This window comes from Drosophila tropicalis, unplaced genomic scaffold (genome assembly GCF_018151085.1).
Source record: "Drosophila tropicalis isolate 14030-0801.00 unplaced genomic scaffold, ASM1815108v1 contig_845, whole genome shotgun sequence".
Classification (NCBI taxonomy): Eukaryota; Metazoa; Arthropoda; class Insecta; order Diptera; family Drosophilidae; genus Drosophila; species Drosophila tropicalis.
The window spans coordinates 69,908-85,212 of NW_027173338.1; the positions used below are offsets into that span (position 1 = coordinate 69,908).

The following is a 15,305-nucleotide window of genomic DNA, read 5'->3' on the forward strand; positions in this document are numbered from 1 at the left end:
GTTTTTCAATATTACCCCTTACGATAAAAAAAACCCCCCCAACTGAAACTATTTGTTATTTATGTTAATCGTATTAATATGCTGGCATTCCGATGAATTTTGATTGCATTCCCATTGAACGCTGACTAAACGCACAGTCAACTGCAAATGTATTAGGAAAATAATATAAATACTGGGAAATTCATATACAACTCGAACATGTTCGCATGCCGATGCATGGCCAAGCGACGACTTTGTATCTGACGGATACTTTTTCGTTGCGCTGGCTAAGGCAGCAGCAGCAGCAAACCAGTTTTCCGTATCTTTTTGCCGTCAGTCTTCGACGGGCAGCAAGCGTGAACAGTTCGCAGTTGGCAGCCGTTCGCGCCTTAACTCGGACCCAGATAAAATCACGACGATCGTCGCACGTTTGCTTTGCGGAAAACAGAGAAACAAATTTTTGAAAATAAAATTTTGAGAATTCGCAAAATTGGTTTTTTCAAAAGTTGGTTACAACACAATCGGCAAAAGAAATGCGAAGCGACGCGACGCGATATCGAGAATCACAATCAGAAAAATAAATATTGAAATTCAAAATAAAGTATGTGCTTGAAACAAAATGGTCAGCGGATATATATAAATGAAAACAAACGTGTTTGGCATCTTGTATAGGCTACGCGCCAAGAAAAATCAAAAAAATAATAATCAAATTCGACCCAATACCCCCCTTCAGTCGTCCCACCCACCATTAACCATGTTCAGAGGCAGAGAGGCAAATTAAACGAACGTCAGCAGGCAAATGAAATTTTAAGCAAGAATCAAAAGATACAGATACTTTTTATTTATTTGTTGTTTTTTTCTGTATTTTTTTGCTTTGTTTTGCTTTGGTTTATTGTATTTGTATCTGCTGCAACTTGCTTTTATTGTGCGAAAGTAAAAACTACCTGCATATCGAAATATCCGAAAACCAGTTTTTGTGAAAATTATTGGCTGTTACTTCTGTGTTGATGGTCTCTTTATACCCCTTCCCGAGCCCGATACCTTCCCACCATGCACACACATTTTTGGCCCATGTCTGGTGCATTTTTCTTTCCTCTTTCTCTGCTTCTGTTGAAAAGCAAAGATATAAAATCGTTCAATTGGCTGCAAACAAAAAAGGAAGCAGAAAATAAAACCCGATAGACGAATCATAAATAAAGTGTGCGAAATGGGAGGCATCGACTAGACTCTAGATAGTAGCATTAACTTACCCATAATTGATGGGCATTTAAATGTAAAGCTAGTTAGTTTGTGGTGTTAATAGATCGATCAAGTGCGAGATCCTAAATCTTGCTCATTTTGAATATTTGCTAATAATACGACCAAACCTTCTTGTCCCCACACAGTTAAAGACCCCAAAAATCTAAAAATAAGAAATAAGCAAACCCATCAACACTCTGAAGGTGATTTCTTCAGTCACCAAATTACAATTAGACTAAGCAAAAACAAAAACCAGGAGAAAAACCAATTGTTATAATGCTAATGCACACCACATCCACATCGTCGACATCAACGGCCACCATGACCAACTCATCGTCATCGGCCACGCCCACTCCAGGCTCAACATCATCGAACAATAGTGCCACTCTGGAGACGCTGCACCACCAACAGCAGCAGCAGCAACAACAGCTCCACCAACAATTGCAGCAATTGCATACAAATACAACAAACAATTCCAATTCCCGACCACCATCAAGGGCTCCATCCATTCTAGATAGTCCAACTCTGGCGCGTGTAGAACGCGCACGTCTTCGTCTCGAACAGCAGGAGAGGGAACGCGACAGAAGTAGTCTAGGTGGAGTCATTGGTGGTGGTGGAATAGGTGGCATCGGAGTTGGAGGAGGTGGCAGCAGCACTGGCACTGGCAGCACGGCCACAACTATGAATCGTGAGGATAGCCTGGAGCGTAGCATATTGGATCCCAAGGTGAGTTAAACATTATCATGCATGTTGATGGCTACAATGATAGTCCCCACATACATACATACATGGCTTATAAATTACAATTAAGTTAACGTCTAAGATATGATAAGAATATATCAGAATATCACATTGATTTAATTGATAAGACACTGTGTTAAAAGTAACCAAAGTCTTTCAACCAATCCTCCAACTAAATCTAAGAAAAAAAACTATCTCAAGCTTAGATAGCCAAGAGAATTGGTTGGAGTATACATCTCTCATCTAGATCGGCACTTAGCCAATTGGATAACAGGTTAATGAGAGGTCAAATTGCAAAACTAAATTTCATTCTTTTCAAATTTAAACTCCATAAATTGCAAAATTCTAAATAAACTTTAAAGTATTACACAAAAAAAATGCTTTATACATTTCTGCATAGAATATTTAGAAACTTTTCTAAAGTTATTTTTTGGTCTTAAAGCATTTCATGTATTTTCATTGAGGCACACACACAAATCGTAATCAAACTTCTCTTGAAATTATCCTTAAACTCTGCCAAAAAAGAAATGTCTTGGCCACATTTCAAATTAGTCGAAGGCTGACTCCAAACACACAGACACACACAGATCCTCATAGAATGTGAGAGAGACTCAAAGGCAAAACAAAAAAGCCAAATAAGCCATATTAACATTTTTTGTTGTTTTTATTTTGAGAGCCACATTCTGACAGAGCCATTTCACTAATGGGGCTGACTTCCCTTAGTTGAGAGACTACCTTCCTCTTTGCCTTTCAGTCTTTTTTTTGTGCTCTTCTCCTCTTTCTCTGACACTGTCTGTTTTTTTTTCGGCTATATATGTAAATGCTTTTTATTTGGTTATTATTTTGTTAACGCTCTTATCTGGTTGGGTTTTATCTCGACTCATCATCAAGAAGGAGAAAAAAAAAAGCAGTGTGGTAAAGCCTCTTTAGGCTCTGGCTATGGGTTTTTAAAGCTTAGTCAAGAGGAACTGGACGGTCTTTCAGTGTTATAAATGTGTTTGGCGTATATGCCATGGGGCAGGTAGAACGCCACATAAACTGCGATAATGAATTGCAAAAGATACAAACATGGCTAGTTTTGGGTAAGATAATAGATAGCACAACTTCCATGAGTGTTGAGAATTTAGATAAAAATCTTATCGCAGCAAAGCAAACAACGACTACCTGAAATTAAAATACTATGAAGACATATCCAAGCAGTCATTAGACAGTAGATAAAGAAAACAAAAACTTATGACATATTATGCTCGAAATATTTGGAACAAGCTGGATGTGAGTTGAGTCCTTTTTTAGACTACATTTCTTTATATTTGCTTTCTGCTCTTAGTTCACTTATATCACTTCATCAATCCTCTTGGCTGCTAGCCAGTTTTTGCACATCTTAGCTCAAGTCAAGACTGATTACCTGATACATCCTCCATGTCCTCCGTCGTTCTTCTCGTTGGCATCCTTGCCATTCCTTCTCAACTTGTCGTAACAAATTGTTTGTAAGTGTTTCTTTTTGGATCCAAATTGCCTGCATAATTTCAGCCTTTGCCAAAATATTTGCGCAGTTGTTATGCAGTTTGCCCTCTCACATGTACCAAACTGTCAATAGACCAAAGAGTTGGAAACGAAGAGGGAGAAAAAACAGATGAAAAAGAGGGCGGCGTCTAGAGGTCTGCCTTTCAACCTTCTTATTTTTCAGTCTTTAACTGGGATTGAAGACAACTTTTCGGTGGGTTACCTAAAATCGATGCCGGTTGCATAAGTTTTCGGGTCAGTTTGCAAAAGAGACCCATCCAAGCCGGCGCTTTAGTGCATTGAACCCAAAAAACAAAACGAAGAGGTAACCAACATGAGAAGAAGACTTCAAGTGACTTTTATGCCAAGTTAAGTCCGAACTCTGGAGTCATAATTAGTCACACTTAAAAAGCCATTGGCCTAAAGTCTCTTTTTTACCTTTTTCTTTTACTTCTTTCTTTTATAAAGCGAAATATGAGCAAAAGTAAAGAGAAAAGAGACTTTAAAAAGACAAACCCAAACGGGTAACCAGAGACATGGAATTATGAGTAGTAGGAAACTCCAAAGCTACAATTGGTAAGCAAATATGTATATGAAGAACCCTACATGGAACTGTAATATGTTCCTTTCTGGACTTTAAAATACCGCACAAGCCAAGAAGAAGATATCGTATTTGCAATAATCTTCTTATCGATACTTTGTTAACTATATATTTTATGACTTTTATAAGCCTGAAGATAGACTCAGGTTGTTCGACTAAGAAGAAAGCCAATATGTCAAAATCTTTAAAGTTGAAATAGATATAGTAAAAGTAGACTTCACTTCTATAATCTTTTGATTATACCATATCTTATAATTCCACTCCGGTTTATGGCATATAACCTTCTCTACCTTATTTGCTATTGTGTTTCGCTTATTCAGTAAACTGATATACCCATTGAAGTTTGTCCTTTTATACCGAAATAGAAAACTTTTTGGTACGTGCTCGTTTACCAACTAGCTGGACTTTCAGTGTTTGACCCACACACACTAACTACACACACACACACACAACACACATATAGACACACTCAGGGCTAGTGCAAACAATAAAAGAATCAGAGAAACGGGACTTGGGGCATCTTTTCTCTCCTATGCCAAGCCTCGTTGCACTCGGCTGCAGTTGCCAAAGGGCCCCATCCGTTGGTATCTAGAGCAGAAAAGTCCAACGAAATGCATAAAGAAATCTATTTCTTTATGTGCTATCTATGTTGCTCAGATTTTTCTTTCTTTTTTTACAAGACCATAAATATTTTCAAAACGACCCTCGCAGCAAACAATGTCCGACCCCACGTAAACAATTTCAATAAATTTTACGTTCAATGTCAATTTATTTTGTGTTGTTTGGCGCGCGTTTCAATTTAACGGCAGAAACACAAACTAAATACACACAACCCACACCACACACACACACACACATGTGCCAGAGATGTGAAATATTCTGTGTTTTTGCAACAAATTAAAAACACAGCAACAAAAATGAAAAATGAAAAATATTTTTTACATGGTTGAGTACACACAGAGGCCTTAGAAGTGGTCAGTCAGTGCTATGACAAGCCATGCAATGGTTCGATGGTGAGGAGGATGTTTATGATGATGATGTTGGGGTCTGGGTGATGGCTGATGAGTCAGATGAGCGAATGAGAGTGTTAGAGAAAGGTAGGGCAATGAGGCAAGACAATGTAAGATCAGACAGGGGAAAGTCTTACTCATTGGGTTTTAGCAAGAAGTAAATATATCGAATTGATTCATCGATTGCTTATGGCTGGATTTATCAAAAAAAATGCGTATACGTAAAACCATAATACAACTTAATGCGAACTTTCAAAATTTCTATGTACATTTAACAATTGTAAGTATGGTTTGATCTAAAAAACCGATTACTAATACTTCGATTCTATAATTTATCAATGAGTCAACTAATTGTGCTTATAATTCACAATTCAGAAACTGTTTCTTGAGATAAAGATCTCTAAAAGGCAAACGACCTTTATGGCACTATAGTCCAAACCACAAATCGTTTTATATATGATTAATTTATATAATAATGTACATAAATAAATTCCTGTTTCAATAAATTTTTTTACCCTAGCAATTCATATATTTTGCTTTTTAAACTCAAAAATGTAAAAGATGAATCGTTAATTGTGAAATTTGAATCGTTAATCTGTTGGTAAAATTTATGAAAACTTTGTTAAATCTCAAATCAATCTATAATAGTTTTATGGACAATGTTCATCCACATCCCAAAGAATAAATTACATTAAAAATTTCTCTTAATTTTCCTTATTTTCACTACTTATTCTTAGTATAATATTTGATTTCATATTTGTGTCACAATTTCTTAACTTTCGTTTCATGATCTCTCAAGTCACACTTCTTCTTTGCTGCTCCCGATCTTCGTACATATATATTTTTAAATTGTCTAAGATGGAATATTAAAATCACTTAACCTTAATGAACTTATCTATTTGAGCCACAGCTCAATAAGGGCAATCCAAACTTAATTTGCTCCATGATCTCGTGCCGAGGTCGACCCTTTTCGCACCCACTCTACCACCGTTCTACCCACACTTTTGTTTCACCCACTTTAGATTTGCCCCCTCGGCAAACAAGTGTGAAATATATATTTCAATTTCACTCAATTTACAATGAACACCCTGCTCTATATATATATATATACATATCATGGGCAGCCTTTTAGTCTGGCTGCTGAATCTGTTAATGCAATCTATCAAAATGCATTAAAAACTGAAACAAAAGTATTACAGCTGCATTTCCTTTTGTGGGTCAAAGTGAAAAAAAAACGTAATTGTGATGTATCACTTTATCACAGAATACGAGAGAGAATGAAGCAATGGGAGCGGCATTGAAGGGGGAAGAAGATAGAAACCACAACAATTTAAAAAACTTCAAAAGACAGCGACATCCACCATATGCAATAACCAAAAGCAAAAACAAAACAGACAGAACAGGATTTGGCTTCAAGTCACAGACTTTACTGCGCCCCTACCCTTCGGCCCAAAAAAAATTGCACTTCTGTGTGCCATTTGGTTTTTGGAAATTCCCTTGCCACACTCGTGGGCAGCATCTGCCTAACAACCCCGGCCTCCAACTTCAACTTCGCCCCTCTTCTCGCTTTCTCTTACTCCACATTTCCACCTCCCTCACTCCCTTTTATTTGCATTAAGCCCAGCCATTTATTTGTATATTTTATTGTGGGCGCATATTTCCCGCTAAAGTTTTCTTCTTCTTCTTGTATACCCTATACTATAAGGGACTCTAGTGGGATATCAAAGTAGCATAAGACAAAAACTCCTAAACGATTTATGTGAAGTTTATAAACAAATCAAAAGGATTCAAGGATATGATATCATAATGCATCGCTGGTAGAGCCCTGAATACCATTCTTATTCTGCATTAATCAATTTCATTAAGGTTTCCTTCATGTTACGGAAGCATCCTTCCTAAAAATCCCTGAAAAATTCAATTCATTCTCCTTTGAATAAATGCTAAAGGGTATCTATATAACGACTTCTTTCTGTACTAAATGTAATTTTGATTTTTTTGCCTCAATTTTTGGCTCGCTTTATGAATGAAATCATTTTGAGGAGTTGGGGCTGAAGTGTGTGGACGGGGAAGGTGGCCAAAAGCACCGAAATAAAAGGGGGAAAACAAGAAAATGATTTTCTCTTTGTATGTATATATATGTATGTTTTTTTTTGTTTCTGTTTTATTTTTCTTTTGGCTCATTTTTATTTTTACGCATTTCTTGCGTGTCGTTCTGGCATTGCCTTTGTCTTTCCCTCTCACTCTATCTGTTTCTCTGTCTTATTTCGTTTAGTTTACTTTTAGTTTTGTGGGGCGGAATGAGGTGGATAATGGGTGGCAGATAGTGGGTGGTGGCGCTCTATTTTCTTCTATGCTTTCGCAGATAAGAAAAGCGTGTGCGGTGCGCGCCTAGCTCACTTGTCGTTCTTGTTTATTCAACGATGCCAGTTTTTGTTTTTGGGTGGGGTTGGACCCATAAGGCTGTGGGCTGTGGGCTGTGGGGAGTGGATCGAAACGAGGTGGAGGGATGGTCGGTGGCACTGCGTGTCTATAGGCAATTCAACAAAAGTGGCAATATGTCTGAAATTGCCCAGTTGCAGTTTCTGACTTTAACCCCCTAAAATTTATTTACTATTTATTTACCCATTAAGTTGGCAAAAGTGTGAAATTTGTGGAACTTAAAAAAAAATTAATAAAAATGAAACTATACCAAACTAAAATTCATATCGAATCTTAAGTACCCATTTATTGAGAGCAGCTAGGAGTCCAATTTATTTTGCGGTCATGCCCTTGTATGATGAATTTCACTTTTGGTTTAGGGGAATTACCCAAAAACCCATTCACGGCCAGTTTGGAATCAACCCCCATGCCACACACACTCACACACACCTTTACGCTCGCTAATCAAATGAAAACAATTTCCGTTTGTCATGCAACTGACTTACCCCCCCCAAAAAAAGCGACACGAAAAAAAACTGGACAAATGTAAAGTGCAAGTGGAGAACGGAAGTAATGAAAATTGGCCCCCAAACAAACAGTGGTGATGATTACCATAAACTCAAAATGAATTCTGTTAAGATACTTCTGTGTAGTTACATAAGTAGAAAGAACTTAGATTTCATGAGTGAACCCTTCTAAGTACTTCACTGTGAATGAGAGATAGATATTCCCTAGGATATATGTTGAAAATAAATGTTCAATCCCACACAATCAAATCATAAGGAAGAAAGAAAGAATTTAATTCAGACTAAACAGTTTTCTAAACATTATTCTTAAGCTTATAAGTTTGTTTTGTATAAAAACTTTTACTTTGTAGTTAACATTACTACCTAAATATACAGACATCTTTTCCTGCCATGTAAAACTTATAAAAATCTATCCAATTTCTGCTTTACTTTTTCTCTTTGACTTGAATCACTGTGCCTTTCGATATTTAGTTCATCCGTGTATATTTGGTTTTTGTGTGGGTTTTCTGTTGTTGTTGTTGTTGTAATTGCTGTTATTATGTATATGTATTGTTGTTGTTGTTGTTGTTGCAGTTACCATGACCCCCACGCCCTTAGGCACCCCCTCCACACACCCCTTGCGTTTGCCAGCAGCTGGCTGCAATTCTCGGTTTTAATATGATTACATACAAATAAACAATTCATTAAAACGGGAAACGGCAATTATATAGAAATTATACACAGAAAATAAAGGGCAATGCATCAATTTTATGAAAGGAAGTTCCCAGACCTAAGCGAACTTTCAAGATTTTTGAATATTTATCAAAACAGAAAAGAAACAGAAACAACAACAAGTTGAAAGATTGCAAGTGGCATGCAACCATCAAACCATCAACCACCCCCCACATAGTTATTGCTATAGTTACTGCTACAAGTTGCCATGTGAAACAAATGCTTGCCTTACTCACGCATTTGCTTGGCAACTTGCAACATGCAGCAACAGCAACAGCAGCAGCAGCCACAACAACAACAACATCAACTACAAACACTGATTGCAAGTCTTTCAGTTTCCTTTATATCATCTTGTTGCTGGGCATGCCTCGTTTAACTTTTGCTGGCAAAGTGGCAAAAGGGAGAAGGGGAATGGGAATGGGAGGAGTGAAACCATGCTGGCAGAGTTGAGATGCGCTTAACTCAATTGCATATGCAACATCTCGTTGACTGTGGCATGCAACATGTCTTGATGTAATATGCAAATTTTATGCATTGTTGTTTTTCTTAAGAAATTTTTCTTCTTCTGCTTTTCGAGATTTTTGTATGAGGAAGCTGCTTAAAGCCAAATCGCAAGATGGTAAACAAACTTAATGATAGGATTGAAATACCTTTCGGTACGCCATAAGAAATATCCATTAACATTGCTCAGAGAAACAGGGGAAGAACCATTATCTGGTAACACTATATATAACTCTCTATTTCGATTCGATTTGTGACTTTTGACAGTATTTGAATAGGTTATTCCTCCTTATTAAGGAATTCGCCATTTCTGGTTCTAGATCCCTTTATGGCCAATGTGACAATCGTTTGCCCATTCCGATTTCAAACAAAAATCAATCGATAATTAGAGAAATTGTTAGTATGTATTGCTAAGATCATATTTGAAAGTATTCATTTCTCAGAGTGTATTTAAATGCCTTTCAAATCGAACGTCTCTTTACCTTGAAATCTTTGTGGCTCTTCAAGTTCAATTCAAGATGACTCACTGTGATAGTCTCATCTAATGAAACAAACCTATGTATGTACATATATAAAAATAGCTCACCTACCTCAACAAGCGAATGCTTGCTCATAAATTGTTCTTTCAAATCAGGCAGCAGTTCTTTAAATTAGTCAATGACTATCAAGCAAATTGTTATAATTATAACGAAAGCTTATCATGGAACATACAAAAGAATGCCACCTTATCTTGAAACAGCAGTTTTTGTTTTTGCTTTTTTTTTTTTGTGTGTGTGTTTTAAACACAAACGGCCGTCAATGAGACGCCAACCACCCGCCAGACTGTTGACATCATACCCTGTACTTACTAAAAACCAAATTACAGTTAACGCAAATAAAATTAAAATTGGTAAAGCGTTGGCGTTTGGTATGATGACATCATAAGGTGGTTAAGGAAATGCTTATATACAAACATGCACATAGTCTGTATGTATATACAACACATGTACAATGTACATATGGGGATTTGTGAAACAGGGTGGGGGAGTTCTTGGGCGCAGACAGGGTGCCGGGTGCCGGGCACCGGGTGTTGAGTGAGTGCTAAGTGCGTGAGCTTTATGTATGAAACTACTTAGCCACCCCAAGCCAAGAGAAGTCTAATGGGGGCGAATCAGGCATACACAAATATGATTTGTGGTTAGAAAATTCTTATAAAAATAGAGAGATAAAATGTTTAAGCAAATATGTTGCTAACAAAAATGAGATGCATACCAAAAAGATCTTCTTTTTTTTTGTAATATTAAGTAAAAGAAACACTTTTTAAGTATTAGAAGAGGAAAAAAATGTCATCGAATAATTCAAAGGTTTTCCTTTCAACGAAATGATATGGAAAAAGTTGAAAACTTTGCATTTATTATAAATAGATTATGATTCAAGTTCCCAGCAAATCTTAAACCCTATAGAGGAAGTAAATATGAGTATATGTATATGTATGTATTCCTTATCACTTAGCTTAATTAATCTGCGTGTATATTTATATTAATCAGATAGATCGAGTTACTATAACCTAAACATTTTGTTGACAAAGAAAGTCATTTAGAATATGGAATGGACTATTGCCTTATAGAAAAATTTGTCATACAGAAACTATTTGACCTCAAGTAAAAGTAATTAAGCGATATCGTTAAGGGGATCCGATCCTATATTAACAGATTTGTCCGATTGAGAAACGAGAAAAAACTATTTTTTCATAACAAACTCATGGGTTATTTCTTCTGGAAATTTATCTTATTATTTTTATTAAAACTTTCCCAAAAAGTTTTATAAAATTTGTTCTTAAAAGTAACTTAGGAATAGAAATTGTTATATTTAAATTCAAAAATAAATTTTAATTTTAATTGAGTTAAAACTTGATTGATGGATTTTTGTAAACAAAAAATTTATCAGCCCTTAAAGGGCAATAAATCTTATTCAAAATATATTTTCTTAACCTTATAAATTTAAATCTATAAGAAAAGAAATTTACAAGAAACACATTTGACAATGAAACAAAAGTTTTAAGTCTTGAAATTTTATTTCGAATAAATTATAAACTTAGGTACATATATTTTAGTTCTTATAAATTATTTTCAAATTGGCAATTACAATCAATAAAGAAAAATTCCATTTATTTCTGTTCTTTTTGTACACTCCACCAAAAACCAAAACAAAAAAAAAAAACCATAAACCAAACAACAAAACATACAAACAACAAACACTTTTCTCTCAAACAAAAAACAAACAAACCGAATACTCAATACTCTTTCCAACCAACTGTCCCCCTCTACCACAAATACACCATCCGATCGCCAACCTAAAAAAAAAAAAAAAAAAAAAAACCATTTAGAAAGAAACTTCGTCGGCGCCTTGGCATCAGATGTGGACACATATGAAACGCCTTTCACACGCCTCCAAAGTCAATTCCACCAGCAGTCTGACAGCCCAGAAAACCGATCTGGGTGTTGGCCATCATCATCATCCAGGAACAGCTGGACAAGCAGGAACAATAACAGCCACACCAAATGGAACATCGACCATGCCCGGCAAATGCATTCTCTTTCCGGATAAAACATCTTCGCTGAAAAGTTCCATGTACACGCAACAAGTCTACTTCAGGCCCGATATGGTAGGCTATATATGACATGATTCCACTATATAGAATTCGCTTACTTCTGTTACCTCTTTGTTTTTTGGTTCTATTGTTCTCTTTGGCATGGTTTTGGTAGTTTTTAAAAAAGGTTTCGGACTACTTAGTGAATGAACATTTTACATATAAAATGTATTTTTTTTTCATTTTGCTTTTTCCCCCTAAATATTTTGTTGGTTTAGTTTTGGTTATGGATACTTGTTATAAGCCAAAATATCTACACACACACACACACTTTTAATGCACCGTTTTGAAAGCTCAGCGCTGCAAATAAAATGTTATAAACATCATCATCATTATAATAATCATAATCGCAATCATAATCGTAAACCTTCTTCTATAGCTAAATGCCAGCAATTGACTTTGCCAAGGCAACCAACCAACCATCCATCCATCCACCCCTCGTCACAAGAGCAACTGCACCAATAAAATCCACCAAGCATAACTTGAGCATGCAAAAAAACATTGCACTTTATGTGGGGGGTTAGCTATGTATGTACTACATATGTATGTACATAGTATGTATGTATATGAAATCTTTGAAAACGTGAAATACAGTGGAAGCTTTTAAGCAGAAAACCTTGAATGAGAACTAAGAAAACATTTTCTTTAAAAGCATAATTTTTCTATTCAAAAATTTAATGCATTTTAGGAGAGCCAAGAGTCATTTGCAGGTCAGAAGAATGAACATTAGAATGAACATTAGATTTGAATATTCAGGTATATATCTTCATATGGCCTGATTTGAGTCAGTTCTAAACATTACACTGACACAATTTTAAAGTTAGTCATATCATTAGTTAGTTTGCACCATAGTAAGTATTTCAAACACATTGAGTGAGCTCCAAATCAGGAAAAGTTCTGAAATAGATAGTTTCGTATTAATTTGTAACTTTTTCTTTAATCCTTGGCTTGCAATTTATATCCAATTAAAAATACAGTTCCATTATATAGATTTGAGTCAATTTTAAAGATCTACATACCAAAAATGTTTGATATATACCTTCCTCTTGCAAAATATCTCTAGGATGTAGAATCTAAATGTTTTCTCATTAGAGTCCTGGCTATCAAGCTTAAATTTCGAACTGTATCAGAAGTGGCTAATATACTGTACATACGACATTGACAATATTCTAAAATCTAGTTTAAATAAAGGCTTCATTCATTTCAAAAGTACTTAAAGTATCGCTGTAATGTTTTCCATTGCCACTTTTTGAAAAAGTCAAAGAAAAATCCACTTTAGATTGCTCTATAATACAAGCAGGCCATAGACTACCTAAGATAAATCAGCTCAGGGTCAGACTTAGGCTTTAGGTACATTAGGTTGTCTTTGAGCTAGAAACATAATGAAACAAAGCTTGGTCGCTCTAGAATGTAATCGATGGGAAAATGACAAATACCGCCTAGAGTGTGACTCAAAAGAGTTTTCAAGCTAGGTAAAGGTCGACATATGCAAATTGCAGCTAAAGAAGTTTTTTTTTTTTTTTTTTTTTATTATTTCTGTTCATTGTTCCAGAGATCGGCAGCTGACAAAAGAAAAACCGGCTGCCGGCCGACTAGGCAAGTTTTTTTGTATTTTGTTTTGTTTCGAGTTTTTTTTTTTACTTTGGTAGTTTTTGAGTTTTCAATATCAAGACACATTTTAAGCTTCATTAACATAATTGATGCGCCATTGAGGCTGGCAGCTTGGACTTGTCGAGCCATTATATTATTGTCTTCGGAGAGCAGAGCAAATCGCTGGACAGGTTTTCCGCGCCTCCACCAAAAAGAGTCGAGCTCAGCCATGTGAACCGGTTTACAGTTGTAAAGTATCTGGCAGATACTCTTGGGTCTTGGTTTCGGTTTGGTTTTGCAGATCTTTCGTTTGTAATTTTCAATTTCATTTTGAAATGCTTTGACGGTTGCTGTTTTCTGTTTTCCCGTCTCTGTTCTGTTGTCTTTTTGATTTGACAGTGCAGAGCAAATTGTATGGCAAACGAAGTAGAACATTGCGTGATAGAGTGTCTGTCTGGCTTAATGGGCAGTCAAAAAGCTGCTGCAAAAAATAAACACATAAATGATATGAGAAAAATATTATTTGATACGATAACTGTGTAGCGGAGGAAAAAAAAAGTTTTTTTTTTTTATTTTTTGAAGCCATAAAGTGGTTAGAGAGTTGTTTTCCATGCATGAGGCTAGTAAAATGGCATAAATAATGAGTCAAGTATTAAAACAGATATGAAAAAATATAGCCAGGAAGCTTTCCCTGCCAAACTAAAATCGAATATTCAATTTTCCTTTAGTAAAATAAAACATTTATATGAAAAAGTAGATACTTTTTTAACTTTGACAACTTTAAATCTATTTGCTGGCCATTAAATCCATACAAAAGTCAGTTTTACATAACAGAGATAGAGAATTTTATGTGGACAACTGAAAATATATTAACATTTGATATCTCACTAAAATTCATTTAAAATAGTTTAAGTTTAAGTTTTATTTGGTTATTTTTGCACTTTAAAGACCTAGCAAAGTATTTTATTCCTTTTTTTTGTGGGTTTTACAAAGATATTATCTTATATGTATGTATATCGGTAGGAACCTTTCAAGATAGAGTACTGAAAAGTTTAAGCTCTGATTTAATAAGGTCACTTTGGCACTATTTTTGTACCCTTTCGAAACTATTTGGCAAGATTAGTCAGCAATTTGCCACACTAAAAAGAAAGGAGTTGCGGCTTTGTTGACCTCAAAATGGCAAAATACCACAAAAAATATATGAAAAAAATGGCATTAACAAAATCTAGATCTAAAAATATTTACTATTCACTTTAAATTGCCATAATAAGCGTGGTTTTAGATCGGTGATAGAGCACAAAGAAAACTAAAGTTATTTCAAATTCATTCTCAAAAGACTGACAACAAAAAGAGACTCCAAAATTGTAGTCAAAACTGTGGTTTTGAATAAGATGAAAACAAGATTTGTTCTAAGAGTCTATAAAATGTTTAATTAAAAATCGCAGGTTTCTTTTTAAGCTGATGATCAAACCAGCCATGTGTTGTAAATTGTTGATGTAATTACACATTTTTTTTTCGAAGCCTTCGGGGCAGCTTGTCTATATACCAAAAAAAGTAGAAGTAAAGAGAAAAAACAACAACTCCACATGGCTATTAATTATGGCATCTGTTGGCCAAACGACAGAGAAGCGGTTAGAGGAGGACAAGGGGGCCAGCTGCTAAAAGTTAATGAAATTTGCGGTTCCAAAGCATTTTGAGTTACATAAAAAGCCTAAACGATATCAATCAAATTTCCTTCGTTTTCGTTTCGTTTTTTTCTTTTTATTTTTTATGCTATTTCTTCTATAAAATTCGATTTCTGAAGCAAAACACAAGAAAAGGAAGACTTCGGGGCAAAACAGGTTCCTCCCTCAGAC

At 35.5% G+C, this 15,305-nt stretch overlaps 1 protein-coding gene across 5 annotated transcripts in view; it reads left to right on the forward strand.

Moving 5' to 3' along the window:
- The first annotated feature begins 328 nt into the window (after positions 1 to 328).
- The window catches only part of LOC137580347 (uncharacterized), a 52,831-nt gene continuing 37,854 nt past the window's right edge, over positions 329 to 15,305 (forward strand). For 3 of the 5 annotated variants that reach the window (XM_068294345.1, XM_068294348.1, XM_068294347.1), the window contains exons 1-3: positions 329 to 580; positions 1,365 to 1,944; positions 11,596 to 11,874. In XM_068294345.1, the coding sequence (XP_068150446.1) occupies positions 1,495 to 1,944; positions 11,596 to 11,874 (729 nt within the window). In that variant the 5' untranslated portion in view covers positions 329 to 580; positions 1,365 to 1,494. Of the gene's footprint in view, positions 602 to 1,364; positions 1,945 to 11,595; positions 11,875 to 15,305 lie in introns of all 5 variants that reach the window. The other 2 variants (XM_068294346.1, XM_068294349.1) reach the window with 2 other exon arrangements.